Consider the following 17,095-nt stretch of genomic DNA (forward strand, 5'->3'; position numbering starts at 1 on the left):
ACACCTAAGATGTGCATTATCCAGATTATAGCATAGTTAGAAACAAAGAGATTTTGCCCATGTCATGTGTTAATTCAAGTTGATGTTTTCAAGGACAATGTAATTCAAAGGGTTGTTAAAAAGAGCGATAAGTTGAAATCGTTCAGACCTAGAATATTCAATCAATATATGAATGCTATTAACCCCCTCAAAACAATGGATCTATTGGTCTACATCGGGTTATCTATATGTATAAATAGCTCATCTTTACCGAAATGTTTTTGCATGACTCTTGTAAAAAAGATAATCAAAATATGTAGTTAATCAGAAAATGTTTTTAAAAACTGTTTTGATTTTAAATTCTTAAGATGTAAGTTTTCAAGTGCTAAAAATAATTTAGCGTCATATCTATAGTCAATATCATTAAGCAGAGAATAACATTACGATTACTTAATTCGTTATTTCACTTAGGTTTCACTTGAATAAAATGAATAATACAATTTTTCAAAAGGAAATTCTTTTACATTTGTAGAACTTTTACTACAATGCAGGAAGTTCCATTTGAAATTATTACCTGGAAAGAAAAGTTCACACCCAAAACTAAATACAAGGTTCTGTAGCATTTTGTCATCATTCATTGCCTTACAACCTAAGCTTATACTAAAAACTTATACTTCCCCTTCGTTTTCTCTGAGTCGTCCTGATAATTTGTTTTGATCTCTTTTCAATTGAATTTATTCGGGTAAAAATCACATTTGTGAAAGAGTTATATTTGTAAAGTGCAGTTACTGATTGCAAATAAAAAGCAAAACGAAATTTTAATCTAAAATGTGAATGAAATAAAATTGATTGCTCATCTGGTCAAGAGGGCCATAATAAAGCAGACTCATCATTATTATTAATCAGTCGACACATTGAATCTATTAAAAATGGTTAATTCATGACAGACTTGCTTTGATTTGAAGTTTTTGCATGATTTCATATCACCTGGATGCGAGTATTCTTTAAAACAGTATAATTTCCTCTACAAATTAAAAATAATTTTTACTTTCTTTGGCTTTCATGTTTTTCTTATTCTTAACGCAAGTAAATTCTCAAAGTTATTCAAAGACAGCATTACCATAGGGCTCATATTAGGGAGCATTTAGTCTTGAGAAAGATACATATAGTATTCATTTTGATAAATGATCAGATAAAACATTACAAGAAGTTTTTAAATACAACACTCATTTTATTCAAGTGTTACCTACGTGAAATAGAATGAAGTAATCATTATTTTTTCCTCTGCTTAATGATATTAGATATGATGCTAAAATCCATTCAGCACTTGAAAACTTACATCTTAAGAATCTAAAATCAAAACATTCTTTAAAAACATTTTCTGATTAACTACATATTTTGATTATCTTTTTTACAATAGTCGTGCAAGCAAAACATTTCGGTAAATAATCAACCGAATCGGTATATGTTAATTTACTGCACATCTCGGTTACTTTTTGAGCCGAATTCTGAGGTCCTTCGATTCAAGTAGAGTTGTCTAAAGTGTGCAGTAAAACTAACATATTCCGACTTGATTGCTCAATTACTATTTTCTCATAATTTTTGTTTACAAGGAAAACACATTGTGTGCTATTTTCTTTCCGGAAAGTGGCAGCTTTCCAACTAAGAAGGACCGTGCAAAGCTCCCACATACCTGGATATTATTTTGATTCTACCCAGGAGAGGTGTAAAAGATTTACATATGGAGGATGTAAAATAAATTCAAACAATTTCAAAACAATAAAGCAATGCAATAAGGCATGCAAATAGTCAGGTACGATTTTCCGTAGTAACACTTTTTGGAATGAGTAACACAATTTTCAATGCGTTGTACCTCGGATATGGCAGAGGTATTTATAAATATCATTTCAGCTGAGAACCCATGAACGATTACTGTATGAACTAAATAAGTCATTTGGAACATGTTGCATTATATGATATAGATATATGCTCATTTATGAAGCTGAACATGTGCAAAAACTTTTCGCTGTGTGTAAACGATCGGTAGAAAAATGTGTCTTCGATCGATAAAAATGTCAGAATTCTAAATTAAACACAGCGCAGCAAACTAAGGGTTTAGTAACAAGAACCATAATTAAAAGGGACAATGATGTGTTCAAAAGTCAAATATGTTTTGCTGCAGATCAGTAAATTTCATATAGGTGGAGACAAAAAAAAATCCATTTTCAAAAGTCTAAGCATAATACGACATTTTTAACCCCAAACATGTAACCTGAATTTGAAACAAACAATCAATTAATCCCATTTACATACAAACAAAACAAACTTTAAGTAATAGAAACCTAAACAAAGTAATCTCTCCTTTAACAAACATGTTACTAGTATCTCAAATCTAGCGTCAAAGAATAACAATATTTTGCCATGATAAAAACTTTCAAGTTATCAAAATAATACATAGAAATATTTGTCAAAATAACAAACTAAAAGCTGGAAAACAAACATCTGCAATTTTTTTTTCCTTTTAACTTCGGGACAACATGCTTTCTCCAAATTCTTACATTCATTAAAATTATATGAAAAACATCAAATTTAATAAACACTTTTATTGGCATCTAATTGAATATCTGTATGTAGCATAATATTAGCACGGATAAAAAATCAAACAAAAATAGAAACATTGTATAGGTAAACATGTAAATACTTCAATATTTAATTCTATTATTTCTCTGTCTAATGGGACGTGTGTATTTAAATTTGACATAATTTGCTTTGGAAAACAATGAAAAATATTTCAACTATAAATTCCAAGTCAGATATTCCATTGAATTAAATATTTGATTGATACTAGTTACGAAAAAGGAAAATACAATCTTAATCTGAATGGACAAAGTATGAGAAGACATCAACTCGGCCTCTTGAATTCAAAAATCAAAAAGTATAGTAAATCTACCAAATAACATTCTTTAGATGACCATAAGACGTTATAAACATTATACGGTTTATATTTTTAAATTTTGTGTTACATATTTGCATTAGGACTCCAAACCTGCTGCATTTATTGCACAACTGCAAAAACTGCCGACATAGCCTCATTAGAGATCTTGTCTTTCATATTTAAATATAAGCCAAGGCTTCACCCAGAACAGATATTTTACTACATTTGATGTATTTTACAAAGATGTTAGTGTAGTATCTTTTATTTTGAAATATTATCAATTCAGTTTCAAATTTTATGTTTTCAATCATATGAAAATTTTTCTAAAAACTTAAAAAATTAAACCAACTATGCAGATACCTTATATTGCAATGAACCAACTCAAAAAGGTAACTATATCCATCTAAATAATTCTACATTCTCAAAATCACATAAAGCATAACGTGAAAAATGAGGACGTTCCATAATTCGAACCTTTTCAAACATGATCCATTATATATGCCTAACCTGAGATCACCCCAAGTTTTTGGTGGAGTTCGTGGTGCTCAGTCTTTAGTTTTCTATGTTGTGTTTTGTGTACTATTGTTTGTCTGTTGGTCTTTTTCTTTTTTTAGTCATGGCGTTGTCAGTTTATTTTCGACTTATGAGTTTGAATGTCCCTTTGGTATCTTTCGCCTCTCTTAGCAGCGAAGCAAATACGTGTACAGAAAAATTTAAACCAAAGCATTCGAGGCTTTTTTATTATAAGCTATCTTAATGATTTCAACATCAGCTGATAAAAAAAATAATTGTAACACCCGTTCACAGTATCTGAACTTGTCAAGCTGACGTTGAATTGGCCAAGCTGACTTTCCTGGTAATTAATTCTTAATAAACATCATAAAAAGTTGATTTCTGACAATTTTGTTTAGCATTGTTTCTATTGAAATTTACGTTTGTTTGTGTTTGTTTAGTCATAGAATACATTTAAGAAGGTCTTAATTTAAACATCGACATTTTCAAGTTTTTATTTGTCGAACGCAAAAAAAAAAAAAAAAAAAAAAAAAAAAAAAAATTTCAATAGGAACAATGTTAAAAATATTGTCAGAACAATCAACTATTAATGTTTGAATCTGTATTTATATTGAACAGATTGATACTATATCACTGATATTAAATAAATACACACATGCAGTTGTGTTAGTTTATACATGTATTTTCATCTACTTAGAAGATAATTTTTATCTTCAGGTAAATTAATCAATGAGTAATGGATTTCTCTTAGGAGAAATTTAAAGGTCTCAGTGAAAAAAACTACACAGAGAACAATAGCTATTGTATTTATTCAATAAGAAAAAAGAACTAACAAAAGTTTAAATCGACAGATAAAAAGTAAAATAACAAAAATACCGAACTCCAAGGAAAATTCAAAACGGAAAGTCTCTAATCAAATGGCAAAATCAAAAGTTCAAACACATCAAACGAATGGATAACAATTGTCATATTCCTGACTTGGTAGAGGTATTTTCTTATGTAGAAAATGGTGGATTAAACCTGGTTTTATAGCTAGCTAAATCTCTCATTTGTATGGCTGTCGCATAAAATTCCATTTTATTGACAACAATGTGTGATAAACTGCAAATAATTTTGTGGAAAATTTCCATTTCTCTTGCAATAATATATCTTTAAAAACAAATTTGTTAACGTTTTTAAGAAACATATATGCTTTAGACTTTAAGAACACATGGTGCTAAAGGGATCTGTAAGTTGTAAGTGGGACTTTAAGAACAACAAGCAATGTTCAAACATGAAATGTTACATCAAACAAATGCTATAATCACCCCAGTATAACGTTCATAAGGAATCGTGCATAGCTATGAATTCCACTTTCGTCGATAAATTGGCTGGAACTGATGTTCAAACCAAACTTGAAAGCCATCCTAAGCGGAAAAAAACCTGCATGCGCAAGTGCATGTGATGATATTATGTCCTTTCCTACGATCTGTAGTGGATTGAGGGTACAGTAACAACTGACATCAATACTGTCCACCAGTAGGCGACCACTGTACGTCAATGGAGCATAAATTCCTCTTCCTTCTACCTTATGTATAGACGAAACAATAGCCATGGTTACTGTTTGACGGTTATCATAACTTGTGAAAAAGCTTAATTCATCTCCTGGTCTAAGATTGGAAGCATGTTGTGGGTTTCGACTCTTTCCCACAAATATGATATGCTCCGGAGTCAGTGTAATTATGCCAAGGTCATGAACAATCTGAAGAAATTTAAACTGACCGGTCTTTACTTGATGAATCCATGCAGTTACCTCGTCTTGTGCAAGTGTTCCATTGTTGTCCATGGTCAGGATCTTGTCACCAACTGAAAGATGTTTTATTCGTTTTAGCTTTCTATTATGGAGCATTACAAGAGAATCTTCATGGAAACAACCGCCACCATTGCTATTGGATGGAGCAGCGTTATTCCTATTATCAACTGTTGGTTGGGTATAAGTAAATTCACCCTTCAAAGCTAAGTTCATAGCCATCTGCATTTTTGTACCTTTTTCTGGACTAACTTCAGATACCAGATGATATAAAGGTACCAGGTCAAGAGAACTCCACAGAGGAACTGGGGAATACTCCAAAGACTCTACCCATGCAATCCAATCGTTTCGATCAATGTTTTCCAAAGACGTTTTATATGTTTTTCTGTTTCCACCGCTCCAATTTAAAGATAATGAATGAATGGTGGAAATATTTTTCTTGATGTTACTTTGTTCTTCTTCTTTTGAAAAATCCAACGCTGCATCGTTCTGAAGAAAAGACATTTTAATTGCCAATGCAGTTTGTGCGTCTTCAAAAGTGCTGTTGGCAGACTGCTCCTTCACTACCTTAACCTGACCAGTTAAAGATCCTCCTATGTATGCACCAGTAACGACATACATTCCCCACTTGTCAAAAAAAGCTTTCCACTTCGACAGATTGTTTTCATCTATTAGGTCATAGTCTGCAGGAAGAGCTTTGACATCAGCTTTAAAATTGTCAGTGGTTGTATACGGTTGCCGGACTTCTACTTGTTGAATTCTGTGTTCTACTAAGAATGATGACTTATCTAACGTTTGAGTTGCCGAATTGCTGGATACACTGCTTTCATTATACCCACTTCGAAGTTGTAAATTAAAGGATCCGAAATTGACGCCTCCTTCTGTATCTACATGTAACTCTCTTAATCGCTGGCTTACATAATCATTATTATCTTTAATCGATTCACATTTGATTTCAAATGAGGCACATTCTTTCAGCTTGACATTTGCAGGAAGTCCATATTGAATTTTGTCATTTTCTTGCATAACTAATGGTGAAAATTGAGTTGCTGAATCTTTAAAAATGTTGTAACCCTTTCCTACATGGTAATCAAAACCAGCACTCTGTTCGTAAGATAAACCAAAAACTTCTTCTAAAATTTTCTGCATCTCCTTGGTTATTCTGATTGGATACATTTTTGCCATTAAGTTATTCATTGACATGCTCTGCAGATCATCTGTTCTTGAAATACCAAGATCTCGAAATCTTACTTGGAGAATTAAGATACCATTATCAAGCGTCTTCACATTTTTCTGCTTTTTGTAATTCTCTAACATGCTACCTACCTCTGATGTCGAAACCATTACTACCGACTGGAGCAAAATTGTATGCATTGCTTGGGTATGTTCCGGTTTAACTGCTGAAGCAGAAACAATTTGTCCCGTCTTTACGCTCTTGTCCAAGCCTTTTCTAAAACAAACTGCGACAGCTTCATGTCCTATTTCATCTTTTGCTCTGTTTAATATTCTTTTACACGCTTGAAATAATATCTTTGGCTGTTTGTCACCGTTTGGCAGGAGATACCAATCACCATCAGGCTCTAGATCATTGTCTTCAGGTTGGTTTTCTTGTACCACAATCTCTGGATTAATTCCTAGATGAACTTGAACCATAGCTTGAACTTGTGCTTTCTTCAGTTCTACCTTTTCTTCCCAACGTTTTGGGTTTCGAGCAATAGAAGTAGCATGTGTAAGAACTACTACAACATTTGGATTGCGATTATCAATCGCATTGACATTACTGATGCCTTTTAACATTTTCGCAAAATTAGAGCTTTCTCCTTCTATTCTGTTGTCCTGGATGTTCAGTACTATCATGACCAAATTTGGATAACTCTTTCTAATATGCGGATGAGATTCCAGAAAATATTTTATAGACATGATATTTTTTGCATCTTGTTCAAGACCATCGGTGTCACAAAATCCAGGAGTATCTATAATAGATAGCTGAAGGTCTGGAATTCTCCATTCAGTTGATTTCATTTGCACTGTATATTCAATTGTTGAACGTGTCTCTGACCGGAGTTCGCTGGTTTCGGCAACATTTGTTTCGAAAAGGTAATTAACTGTGGAACTTTTCCCAGCACCGCTTAAACCAACAAGCAATACGAAAACTTGATTTGGCGATCGTTTCATCTTCATTGCAATATCAGCCATCTTCATAGCAGGATGACGCTTACCCCTTCGAAATAAATCATGTAATTGTTTTTCATTTACTGGCAACGACATCCACTCATCTTTCCTGAAATATGATCGTTAAAAATTAACTATTTTCTTAATCAATTTTCATAATCAATTTTCATAATCAATTTTCCATGCAACAATCAATCAACCAATCAATCAATTTCATCTACACTAAGAAGTCAAATGGTTCGGAATATCACTTGTATTGTATGTCATTACTGAACTTTCAATTCGATTCAAAATGAAAGAGGTAGGGCCATTTTCCCGTGAGTTTTTTTCATTTGATTAGCTAGGTAAATCATGTTTTTAAATAGCCCGATAGATGCTAATTATAGTATATGAAAACACGTCACATCATCTATTTTCATACCTTGAACAGGTATTCCTACAATAATCAAGGCCAAGACTATTGTTGTTTTTTTTGTTTATCAAAACCAATATTGATTTTGTTTGTTAGTGCCCTTGAGGAGCATTAAAATATGAATTATCAACTAATAGATATTCGAAATTAGTTTTGTATTAAAAAAACATGGTGCTTCAGTTAGCGTGTTAATGTTGGTAGGTGATTTGTAGCGTACATGTATTTCACAGCTTCGTTTAACTTAAAACTAACAAAATATTAAACAAGAATGTGTCCATAGTACACGGATGCCCCACTCGTACTATCATTTTCTATGTTCAGTGAACCGTGAAATTGGGGTAGTTTAGCATGAAAATGAGAAAGATCATATCATAGGGATCGTGTGTACTAAGTTTCAAGTTGGTTGGACTTCCACTTCATCAAAAACTACCTTGACCAAAAACTTAAACTTGAAACGGGACAGACGGACAAACGACGGGACGGACGGACGAACAAACAAACGAACGGACGCACAGACCGAAAACCGAATGCCCCTAAGTGGCGCCTAAAAAAGGGGGGACAGATTCAACACTTTCTTGATGTTTTACCTACAGTCACGATTGGTAGTGTAATTGATTTTTTCTGTGGTGTTGTTTCATTTTCTGATGACTTAGGTTCCGGTGTAGGGACGGTGGTACAATATAACAATGCCAGTACGTATCTACACAGTTGGTTAATTGGCGATAAAATTACTGTCTGCATTTGTTACATATCATACCATTTTCTAAAACGTTCTTGTTCAAGATTTAGAAAAAATATTTTTGTTGTTTTGAAATTTTTCTGATATGGCCTTTTTTCGTTATGTGTATAACACAAACAACATTTGGGCTTCATTGCTATATAATCAATTCTCGTGTTATTGGTTATGTACAAGCACCTACTTCAGTGTTACTCTTTGAATTAAACAAACATCCGAAAAAATGTGATAGAAACATAACATTTTAATATTTCAACATAAAAAATGAGAAAAATTAGCGTGAGATTTGAACCCATCTTAAAAACAATCCATTATTTACAGTTTTAAGCGCTACCGATGGAGCCACGGCGACGCTTGAAAATATAATTGATATTAAGCAGCTATATAGGTAAACTTTAGTGATGTTCCACTTTTTATTAAAAAAGTTGTTCTTTAGGTATTAAGGACACACTAAACCAATTTCATTTTTGAGGGGGAAAGTTGTATAAATTACAACAACAACAAAAAACATAACTTTGTTTTGGTTTGAAGTGTCCTCCTAGGGGGATTCCCTGTTTTTCCAACCTAAAACACGGTAAATTCCGCATATTTGACTTTCATCCTTTTTTGGAGGTTAAATTAACTATTTTCCACACATAACATAATACATAAAAATCGAGATATTGACCAAAAAACATTTTTATTTCTTGTTTTTATCGTAAACTTTATTCTTTCAGCACTTTTTGTAATTGGCCCTTCTGTGAAAAAAATTCAGGGGAAATTGGCTTTACCTCTTTAATGCGAAATAAAAATGAGTACATGTTTACAGGCTTGCTGAGCTAGAGACCGTGATTGAATGATTGACGGAAATAGTACAATCATTGTGTTGAATGAAAAGAAAAAACATAATGAGTTTGTTCAAGCCGTTGCTAATTGTGCGAGTATAGTGAGCTTTCTTTATCAAATACAAATCGATACAAAAGTGTCACATTAACATAAATGGAGTTATTACAGATAAGAAACGTAGTGTGTGTTTGGAAAACTTGTAACTCGAAAGGTAAAGCTAGCACGAGTCATAGTTACTCCATGCGAACCATTTAAACGATATTTAGACCTTCTGAAAGTTTTTGAACAGCAGTATACTACTGTTGCCTTTATTTGATATGATATAAGTTTTAAACAGACGACACCAGACACACTGGAGGAAACTTGAACCAGAAGCACTTTATCGGGTCAATCGCACAAGAGGCCCGTTAAATGGGTTATAATCAAGCCTTGATGTGAATATAGACTGGTTTACTTCCACTTGTTACACATGTCAAAAAAGTATATAATATATATAAAAAAATACAGTAAAGTATTTATGAAAGTACAAGTACAAACAGAAGAATAATATTAAAACCACAGCAAACACGCGTCGATGTAACGTAAACGAGCTCAAAACGCTTTATTAGTACTAAAAAATTGAGCAACTGGTTTTTGCATTTTGGCAAATGTGAAAAATTGTTTGAACTAGAACTATTTCCATTGATATTTCTGGAGAATATTAAGGCTAAATACAAATAAATCACTATATTTATAATTATATTAGTATCTTACTTCTTTTGTTCCATCTGGTCAATGCAACTATGTATTCAAAAGCTCCTTACCATTCAGCTTTCTACAAAAACATCAAACTTAAAATGATTACTACATGAATAGATTACAGTACTTACTTAATACAAAGTTATGGAATATATGTTTCAAAGTACTGACGGATATGTTCCACTCGTAGTAACCACAAACTCGTTTTTTCCTCGAATGTGACACATCGAATAAGACGTACCTTCGGGTTTGTACTCACATGAACAATCACGCGGATTCCACATGTGGGGTAGGACTTTTTACCCTTCCGGAGCACATGAGATCAACCCGGATATTGGGAGGGCTTGTGTTGCTGTTTAGTTTTTTGTTTTAAAAAACATATCAAACGAATGGAAAACAAGTGTCATATTCCTAAATTGTATTGTCCCTTCGGTATTTTACGCCTCTCTTTCATTCGACTGCATGAATATCTAATTTACAAGTAAGAAACTTTTGTATTTGCAGACTTGCAGCAGATCCATTTAAGGATGTTAATTATTGATGTCATAATATTGAAATATCATTTGAAAAAAAGGTTGCAAAACAGTTATATTAAACTCAATTTATATACCTATTAAAATTGCTGCAAGTTTTGTTTATTCGACATCGATGTTCGGATTTGAAAATATGGATTTAAGTTCGACCCTAACATATGTTTAGACTTTAACCATACGAAAGCCATCAAATCGTACTGGAAGTAGAATCCATGCTGAATGTAGTGTTTATGATATTATAATTGAACAGTGCCTTCTTTGATGCATCCTAGAAATACACGTAACTTTTTTCAAATATTTTTAAAAAGTAATGTCCAAGTCAATATGCAGGACCCTTGACACAAAAAGTATACTCTGATAACATATACCCATATTGGTCAATCAATTTTCCCCAAATTAAGTTAAAAAGGGGGTGTGGTCAGTGAAAAACTATGTGAATTAAGTTTTTTTTATCCTAAATTGAACTTTCGATGTCGTCCCTAAAGTCATATGAATATTCAATTAAAAAAAAAAAATTGAACAGATTTTATAATTTTGATCATGTTGAATGGCTAAGTATTATTATAAAACAAGTGTATTTGAACTTATTATTATAAAAATCTTCCTGAATGCACTGCTATTGAATTACTGTCTTCACGTACACTTATTCTCCAATATTTCCTCGTAAGCAGTGGCCTTAACTACGATAACTCTCGTTTGAACTTCGGCCTCTGCACAGCACAAGAGATAGGGGAAACCTCAGATAAAAGAATATAATATAAACAAATGTATAAGAAATAATAAAAGTAGTTATAGAAGTATTATTAAATGACGCAACCACAAATTCAAAAACAGGTAAGTCCGCCTAATATTTAGAAATTGAGGATGAGGGTTAATGGAGGACAAAATTTACGACATATCATCGAAAGTTGATTGATCGTTTATCTGTGTCAGACATCCCCAATTGTATTAGACACTATCCCGTATTCATTTTTCCGATTGTCACATTACCAAATGCTACTTATCTACGGTATTTGATTAGCATTGAAAACCAAATATTCGAAAAATTTGTGACAAATCTATTTGAGAACATTTATGCCTGGTGGTAGAAAAACCTTAGTATTTCGAATGATTTGAAAGTTTTATGAACAGTTAATTTACTAAAAATGACTAAAATAGTGATACCCTCTTGAACGCGACCTCCAAACAGAATATTTGCTTGTAGGAAATTATTGTGTAAGTTTGGTATTGAGGATAGTGAAGGCAAGTCCAGCTCTTCATCTTTAATGAAATTCCAAAGGAACATAAAACCAAACTTTGATTGTTCATGATTTCCTTTTAAGTAAGTATCGTAGGAGTAAATGTTGGGTTTCAGAGTTTGTTGCCAACACCTCATCCCTCTTCCGTCAGATACTATTATGTGATTTACGAACAATAAAGTTATTGTTTTCGGCTTTGTCTGCCGGGACAATATAATTTTTGATGTAGGTAGGACAAGTGCTTCGGATTATATACGAATCAAGAATTTGAACAGCTGCAATCGTGACGTTGTCGATTTTGAAATTCTACAACACATGTTTGCAGTTGAAAAAATTTAGGGTTGTTATGGGTATGATATTTGATTTGTACAGACTGATCTTTAAAGTAAGGAGGTATTTTAGATATCTCTGATTTCAGACGAAGGATATGGCTTAAGCGGATGCGATCACGTCCTTTATTTCGGAAAAGTCTGTGCTGAATAACATTCAAAATAGTAGCTGTGATTTTGTATGGACAGCAAATTCTCAACATTATATGTACCAAGAATTAAATTTTGAAAATGAAATAACAAATCACGACCATTAACGATTGGTCCAATTTGGGACAGACACATGCATGACGCGATTTAATGTAGTTCTCTAAACCTCCTTGTAATCTCGATCAGTAGAATAACGAAATAAAAAATAAAACATAAATGATTGATACAAGTACAGGAAAAACAGAATACCTTGAAATACAAGTATAATGGAAAAACAAAACCCACAAGTACCAGATTATCATATAAAACAATAGTGTATCAGACAATGCCTGCACATCCTGAAGGGAAGTGCCTAAGTACTTAATGAAAAAAATTACATTTTATAAATTAGATTATTTGTGCATTCGTTTGAAGTACTTTCTGTGATATTGTGTGATTGGTACAGAATAATCTTTGAAGTAAGGAGGTATTTTAATTACACTGATGTATGATGAATTAGAAAATAGTGTTAGACATCCAATTTGTTTCTGAACCCAAATATACAACTAAACAAACGCAAGCTGACACACCTTATCACCTCGTAAAGTAACTCTTTCATGTTGTATGTAAAATATTACTAGAGAAATCATCATTTTAGCACATCCCCATGAGTTTTTTAATCAAGAGAAATTATTGTTCTTACTTTTAGGATTGCCTGCTTTTTCAGGTGTGCGCTTGCAATTAATTTTTAACTTGGCTATTTACAACGATCAATCGTTCTTTAGGTATTTTGTAAACACTTTTACTGTGTTAATATTGATACACGTAGTAAAGGTTTTGCCTATTACAAGCTATAACCTACCTAAATGATAGGGAAAATATTGTCTTTGATATATCTTTCATCAGACGGATGGTAAATTTGTTCGTGGATGGTCTTTTTATGCATTTAAACCAAATCCTTGTTTTCTTTTTGGGAGTTGATATCATGAGAGGCCAGTTAAGTCATTGTCTTTTGTCTCAGTCAATTTGGCAAGAACTCATATTACTATCTTCCTGGCCGCTAAATCGACATTTCTTTAACATAAATATATAATATTTTGAATAAATAAGATACAAATATACAATACCTCCAAAAATCAAGTATACACAACACAAAAGGTCCTATATAAACATTGATAGTACACGTCACTCTTTATCTCTAAATAGGCTTGATAAACCTTATACAATAATCAATTATCATCGAAGTGAAATTTTATTTTAGTGCGAAAAGGACATAACTTAGGTCAGTTCATATCTTAGAAATCAACTTAGATTTAAATCTGATACGATGACAGTAAGTGTAAATGACATACTTTATTGAGAGAGACTGCTATATACCTCGCAAAACATCCTTTTTTGAAACTTTTATTTACGGCAGTAAGTTACTTAAGATCTGAGATATAAACTCAATAGCTAAACTTAATATAAATCTGTGAGGTGTAAAATATCTACATTTTGTGAGATTTTGTTATGCCGATATAGATGCATCTTTACACAAAGATTGATTAGAGGTGATTTATTATCTGATAATTGAATTCGAACATAAAACTTTATTTTACTTATTAGACGAAAAATGTAATCAATGCCACAGAACCATGGCAAATGGGTTATGTGACCTTCATTGTATCCCACAACGTCAGTCCCTCAAAGATTGCAATCAAACATCAAATTATTAACTTAATTTTAACACAAAGAATCAGACATAATATTCCATATAACGATGGAGAAGGTGTATCAAGTCTAGAAGAAAAGTATTTTAGAAGAAACTTTATCATAACGTATCAACTGAAATACGTATTTATTATACACAGGAAAAATTGTATGTTTATACTCAAGCATAGGAAATTGGCAATATGAAAACTAAAATAATCGAGTGCCACAGATACAAGTTTTGAGTTGTCAATCAATGTCCTTTTTAGAATAAGATATAAATACCTTCAGATGCAGCAGTGGTTAACCATGTTCAAATACCATACAAGATACAAATCACGGATAAAACAACCTTAAAACTGATGGAATCGCAAGAACTAAAAAAAAAAGTACAAGGCCTGATGCGTTAACGGAGCAAGGGTCTCCTACTATACATAAGTCATCCCCCTTTCGAATCACAAAATGTCACAATTGGGATATGAAAAAAAATTGTAATCGACAAATTCAACGACTAATCTGGTATCTAAAAATCTATGACCGCGAAAACATTTTTCTACTGACCTGAAACACAGTCATATCGTATCGGTCATCCAATTCGAGATGGTGACTACAGGAAAACTGAAACATTGGCTATTGCCTTAGAAAAATTTCAGTGTTTAATCAAAGTTCATTTGTAAAAAAGATAAAGGTATAGATACGAAGAAGATTTATATTATATAAATTTTTCAAGTGATGTGAACTCACACTGAATTACTGCGAGATAAGACACCATTAAAATACACAGTTACATGTCGGCCAGAGGTTAGGAGAATCCACTTTGTGACGAAAAATTTTGAATAGTATTTGACTATTCATCAAAATGAAAAAAAATATTTTTAAAGAAGTAAGGATTATTATTATTATAGACACCAAAATACAGGTTTGTCAGTTATTTCAACAAATAACGCGCGGCTGGCGTCGAAATAATAAGCATCTATGGTATCTTAAATGTGTGTATAATACAAAATCTATCGTGTAATAAAATTGAGAATGGAAACGGGGAATGTGTCTAAAAGACAACAACCGGACCAAAGAGCAAAAACATCCCAAAGCCACCAAGGGGTGTTGTATGCTTACTAGCAGACAATATGAACTCTGTCATTGTACAAAGTTTTAATTTCTATTTTTTATACATTTTAATAGTAGTTAACGAATTACAGGTTATTTCATCAAACGATAAATATATATTACGAACTGAAAATAATGAGTATGCTAATATTATTTTGAACATGCAATATACTGTTTGAAATTTCACTGTACTTTATTGTTGCACAATGAGCAAATAGACGAAATTAATTGTTACGATCAAGGAAGAGGTTGCATAACAATAATGCTATCAAAAATTAAGTTTTAACTTTTAAGGCAGAGTTTTTTTCTTTCGATACAGTATTTAATATGTAAAGAGTTTTCTTGTTGTTTATTTTTACACTACCGTTATTGATAAACCCAAACTTATCATCTTGTACCTTCGTAAAACTAATTTAAAGTGAAAATAATGTTACGCGTAGGCAATATCTTTAATAATACATTCAGTTTTTGATTTAGTATTTGGTGTGTAAATTGCTTGATGTTAGATAAAAAGTATACCATATCAGATACTCATATTTATCTACCCTTGATGATCATAATATCATTTTAATTGTCATTATGGTTAAAAAAAGTCTTATTTTGTACTGATGATTCCGGAAACTGATCTGAAATCTTTGTATTGTTATCCAATTACTAAATTCGTATTTGTATTCCGTAGTTTTATATGCTGTTTTAACATTTGTTATTGATTATACAATTTGAAAAAGTAATGTTAAATAATATAATGTGGCTCTCAGAATTAATGAGAACTATTGGCCAATTTATGCATTTTATATATACGCATATATATCCACATTTGCAGCAAAATTAATTATTTCATGTGCTCTTTTCTTGGCAAATGGCAATGAATAGTGAGAATTAACTCTTTACTACATGTATGTCATTACAATATACAGTCAAACTAAAAAAAAAAAAAAAAAAAAAAACAGCTAAGTGTGGAAAATAATTAGGTTTTATGCTTATTTGATAAAAAATACACTTTATTAATTCCTTGCGTCTTTATACGTCTGTATACGTAGTGCTTATTTGATATTTACTTTCATTTTCACTAGGATATGTCAAAATACCATCTTTGGACATGTATAAGTCATTAAATACCACCGAAAACCATGACCCAGGATGATACCGCAAATTTCTGTAATCGCAGACAATCGTAAGTTATTGTTTTCACTCCTATGATCTCTAGACTTTGTTTTTTTTTTCTCTCAAAATAGTAGGTTTCAAGAAATGGATCGTACTAAAGGCTTTTGGAAACGATATGAAAATACATAATTCGAAGTTATACAAAGACAGAAAGCAAATATTTATATAAAAAAGTCAATGTTATTTTTGCATTGTTTTATAAATCTTATATTTATATAACTTTTTTCAGACACATTGAATTTAAGACATTTAGCACGTGAACAGACATTTCTCAGTTCACAGTAAAAACAAAGATATATAATTTTGGGTATGGAACGTTTAACCAGTATGGTTACATAAGTAAAAAAAAAAGATCAAGGACAGTTTTATTAGTCTTATAATGAGCTGTTTTTCTTTTTAGTGGACTAAAACAGTCATTCCTCTCACGTAACAATAAAGAAAATCATACGAGGGGAAAGGAGTTTGATTACTTCTGCAGTTTGAAAAAAAAACCCAGCGAACTTTACACTGAAACGAATTTTATCTGCAAATTAACTTTCAAAATTCAACAGAACCTTGAACAAAGTTAAACATTAAAATTTAGCATGTTTATGGATGTAACATTCATGTATAATTCTATAAAAATATTATAAAAATAAAAGTTATCGACTCACCATTAAGCGAAAACAAAAATGATTCACTACACACATTCGTCACGACTATGCCATTATTTTCATAAGTGTTTTATCTATCTGTATCATAAATACACATATGGTCACACTTGCGCAATACGATGTACTTAAATAGAAATTACCGTGTAAACTTGTA

At 31.9% G+C, this 17,095-nt stretch overlaps 1 protein-coding gene across 1 annotated transcript; it reads right to left on the bottom strand.

Moving 5' to 3' along the window:
* Positions 1-4,217: 4,217 nt before the first annotated feature.
* Positions 4,218-17,011, bottom strand: LOC127738684 (uncharacterized). Its single transcript, XM_052250018.1, has 3 exons — positions 16,942-17,011; positions 10,115-10,175; positions 4,218-7,497 (listed from the first exon to the last, which is right to left on the bottom strand). Exons 2-3 carry the CDS (start codon positions 10,126-10,128, stop codon positions 4,731-4,733), a joined length of 2,781 nt encoding a protein of 926 aa, XP_052105978.1. The 5' UTR covers positions 10,129-10,175; positions 16,942-17,011; the 3' UTR covers positions 4,218-4,730.
* Positions 17,012-17,095: the final 84 nt, after the last annotated feature.

This window comes from Mytilus californianus, unplaced genomic scaffold (genome assembly GCF_021869535.1).
Source record: "Mytilus californianus isolate M0D057914Y unplaced genomic scaffold, xbMytCali1.0.p SCAF_4, whole genome shotgun sequence".
Lineage (NCBI taxonomy): Eukaryota > Metazoa > Mollusca > Bivalvia > Mytilida > Mytilidae > Mytilus > Mytilus californianus.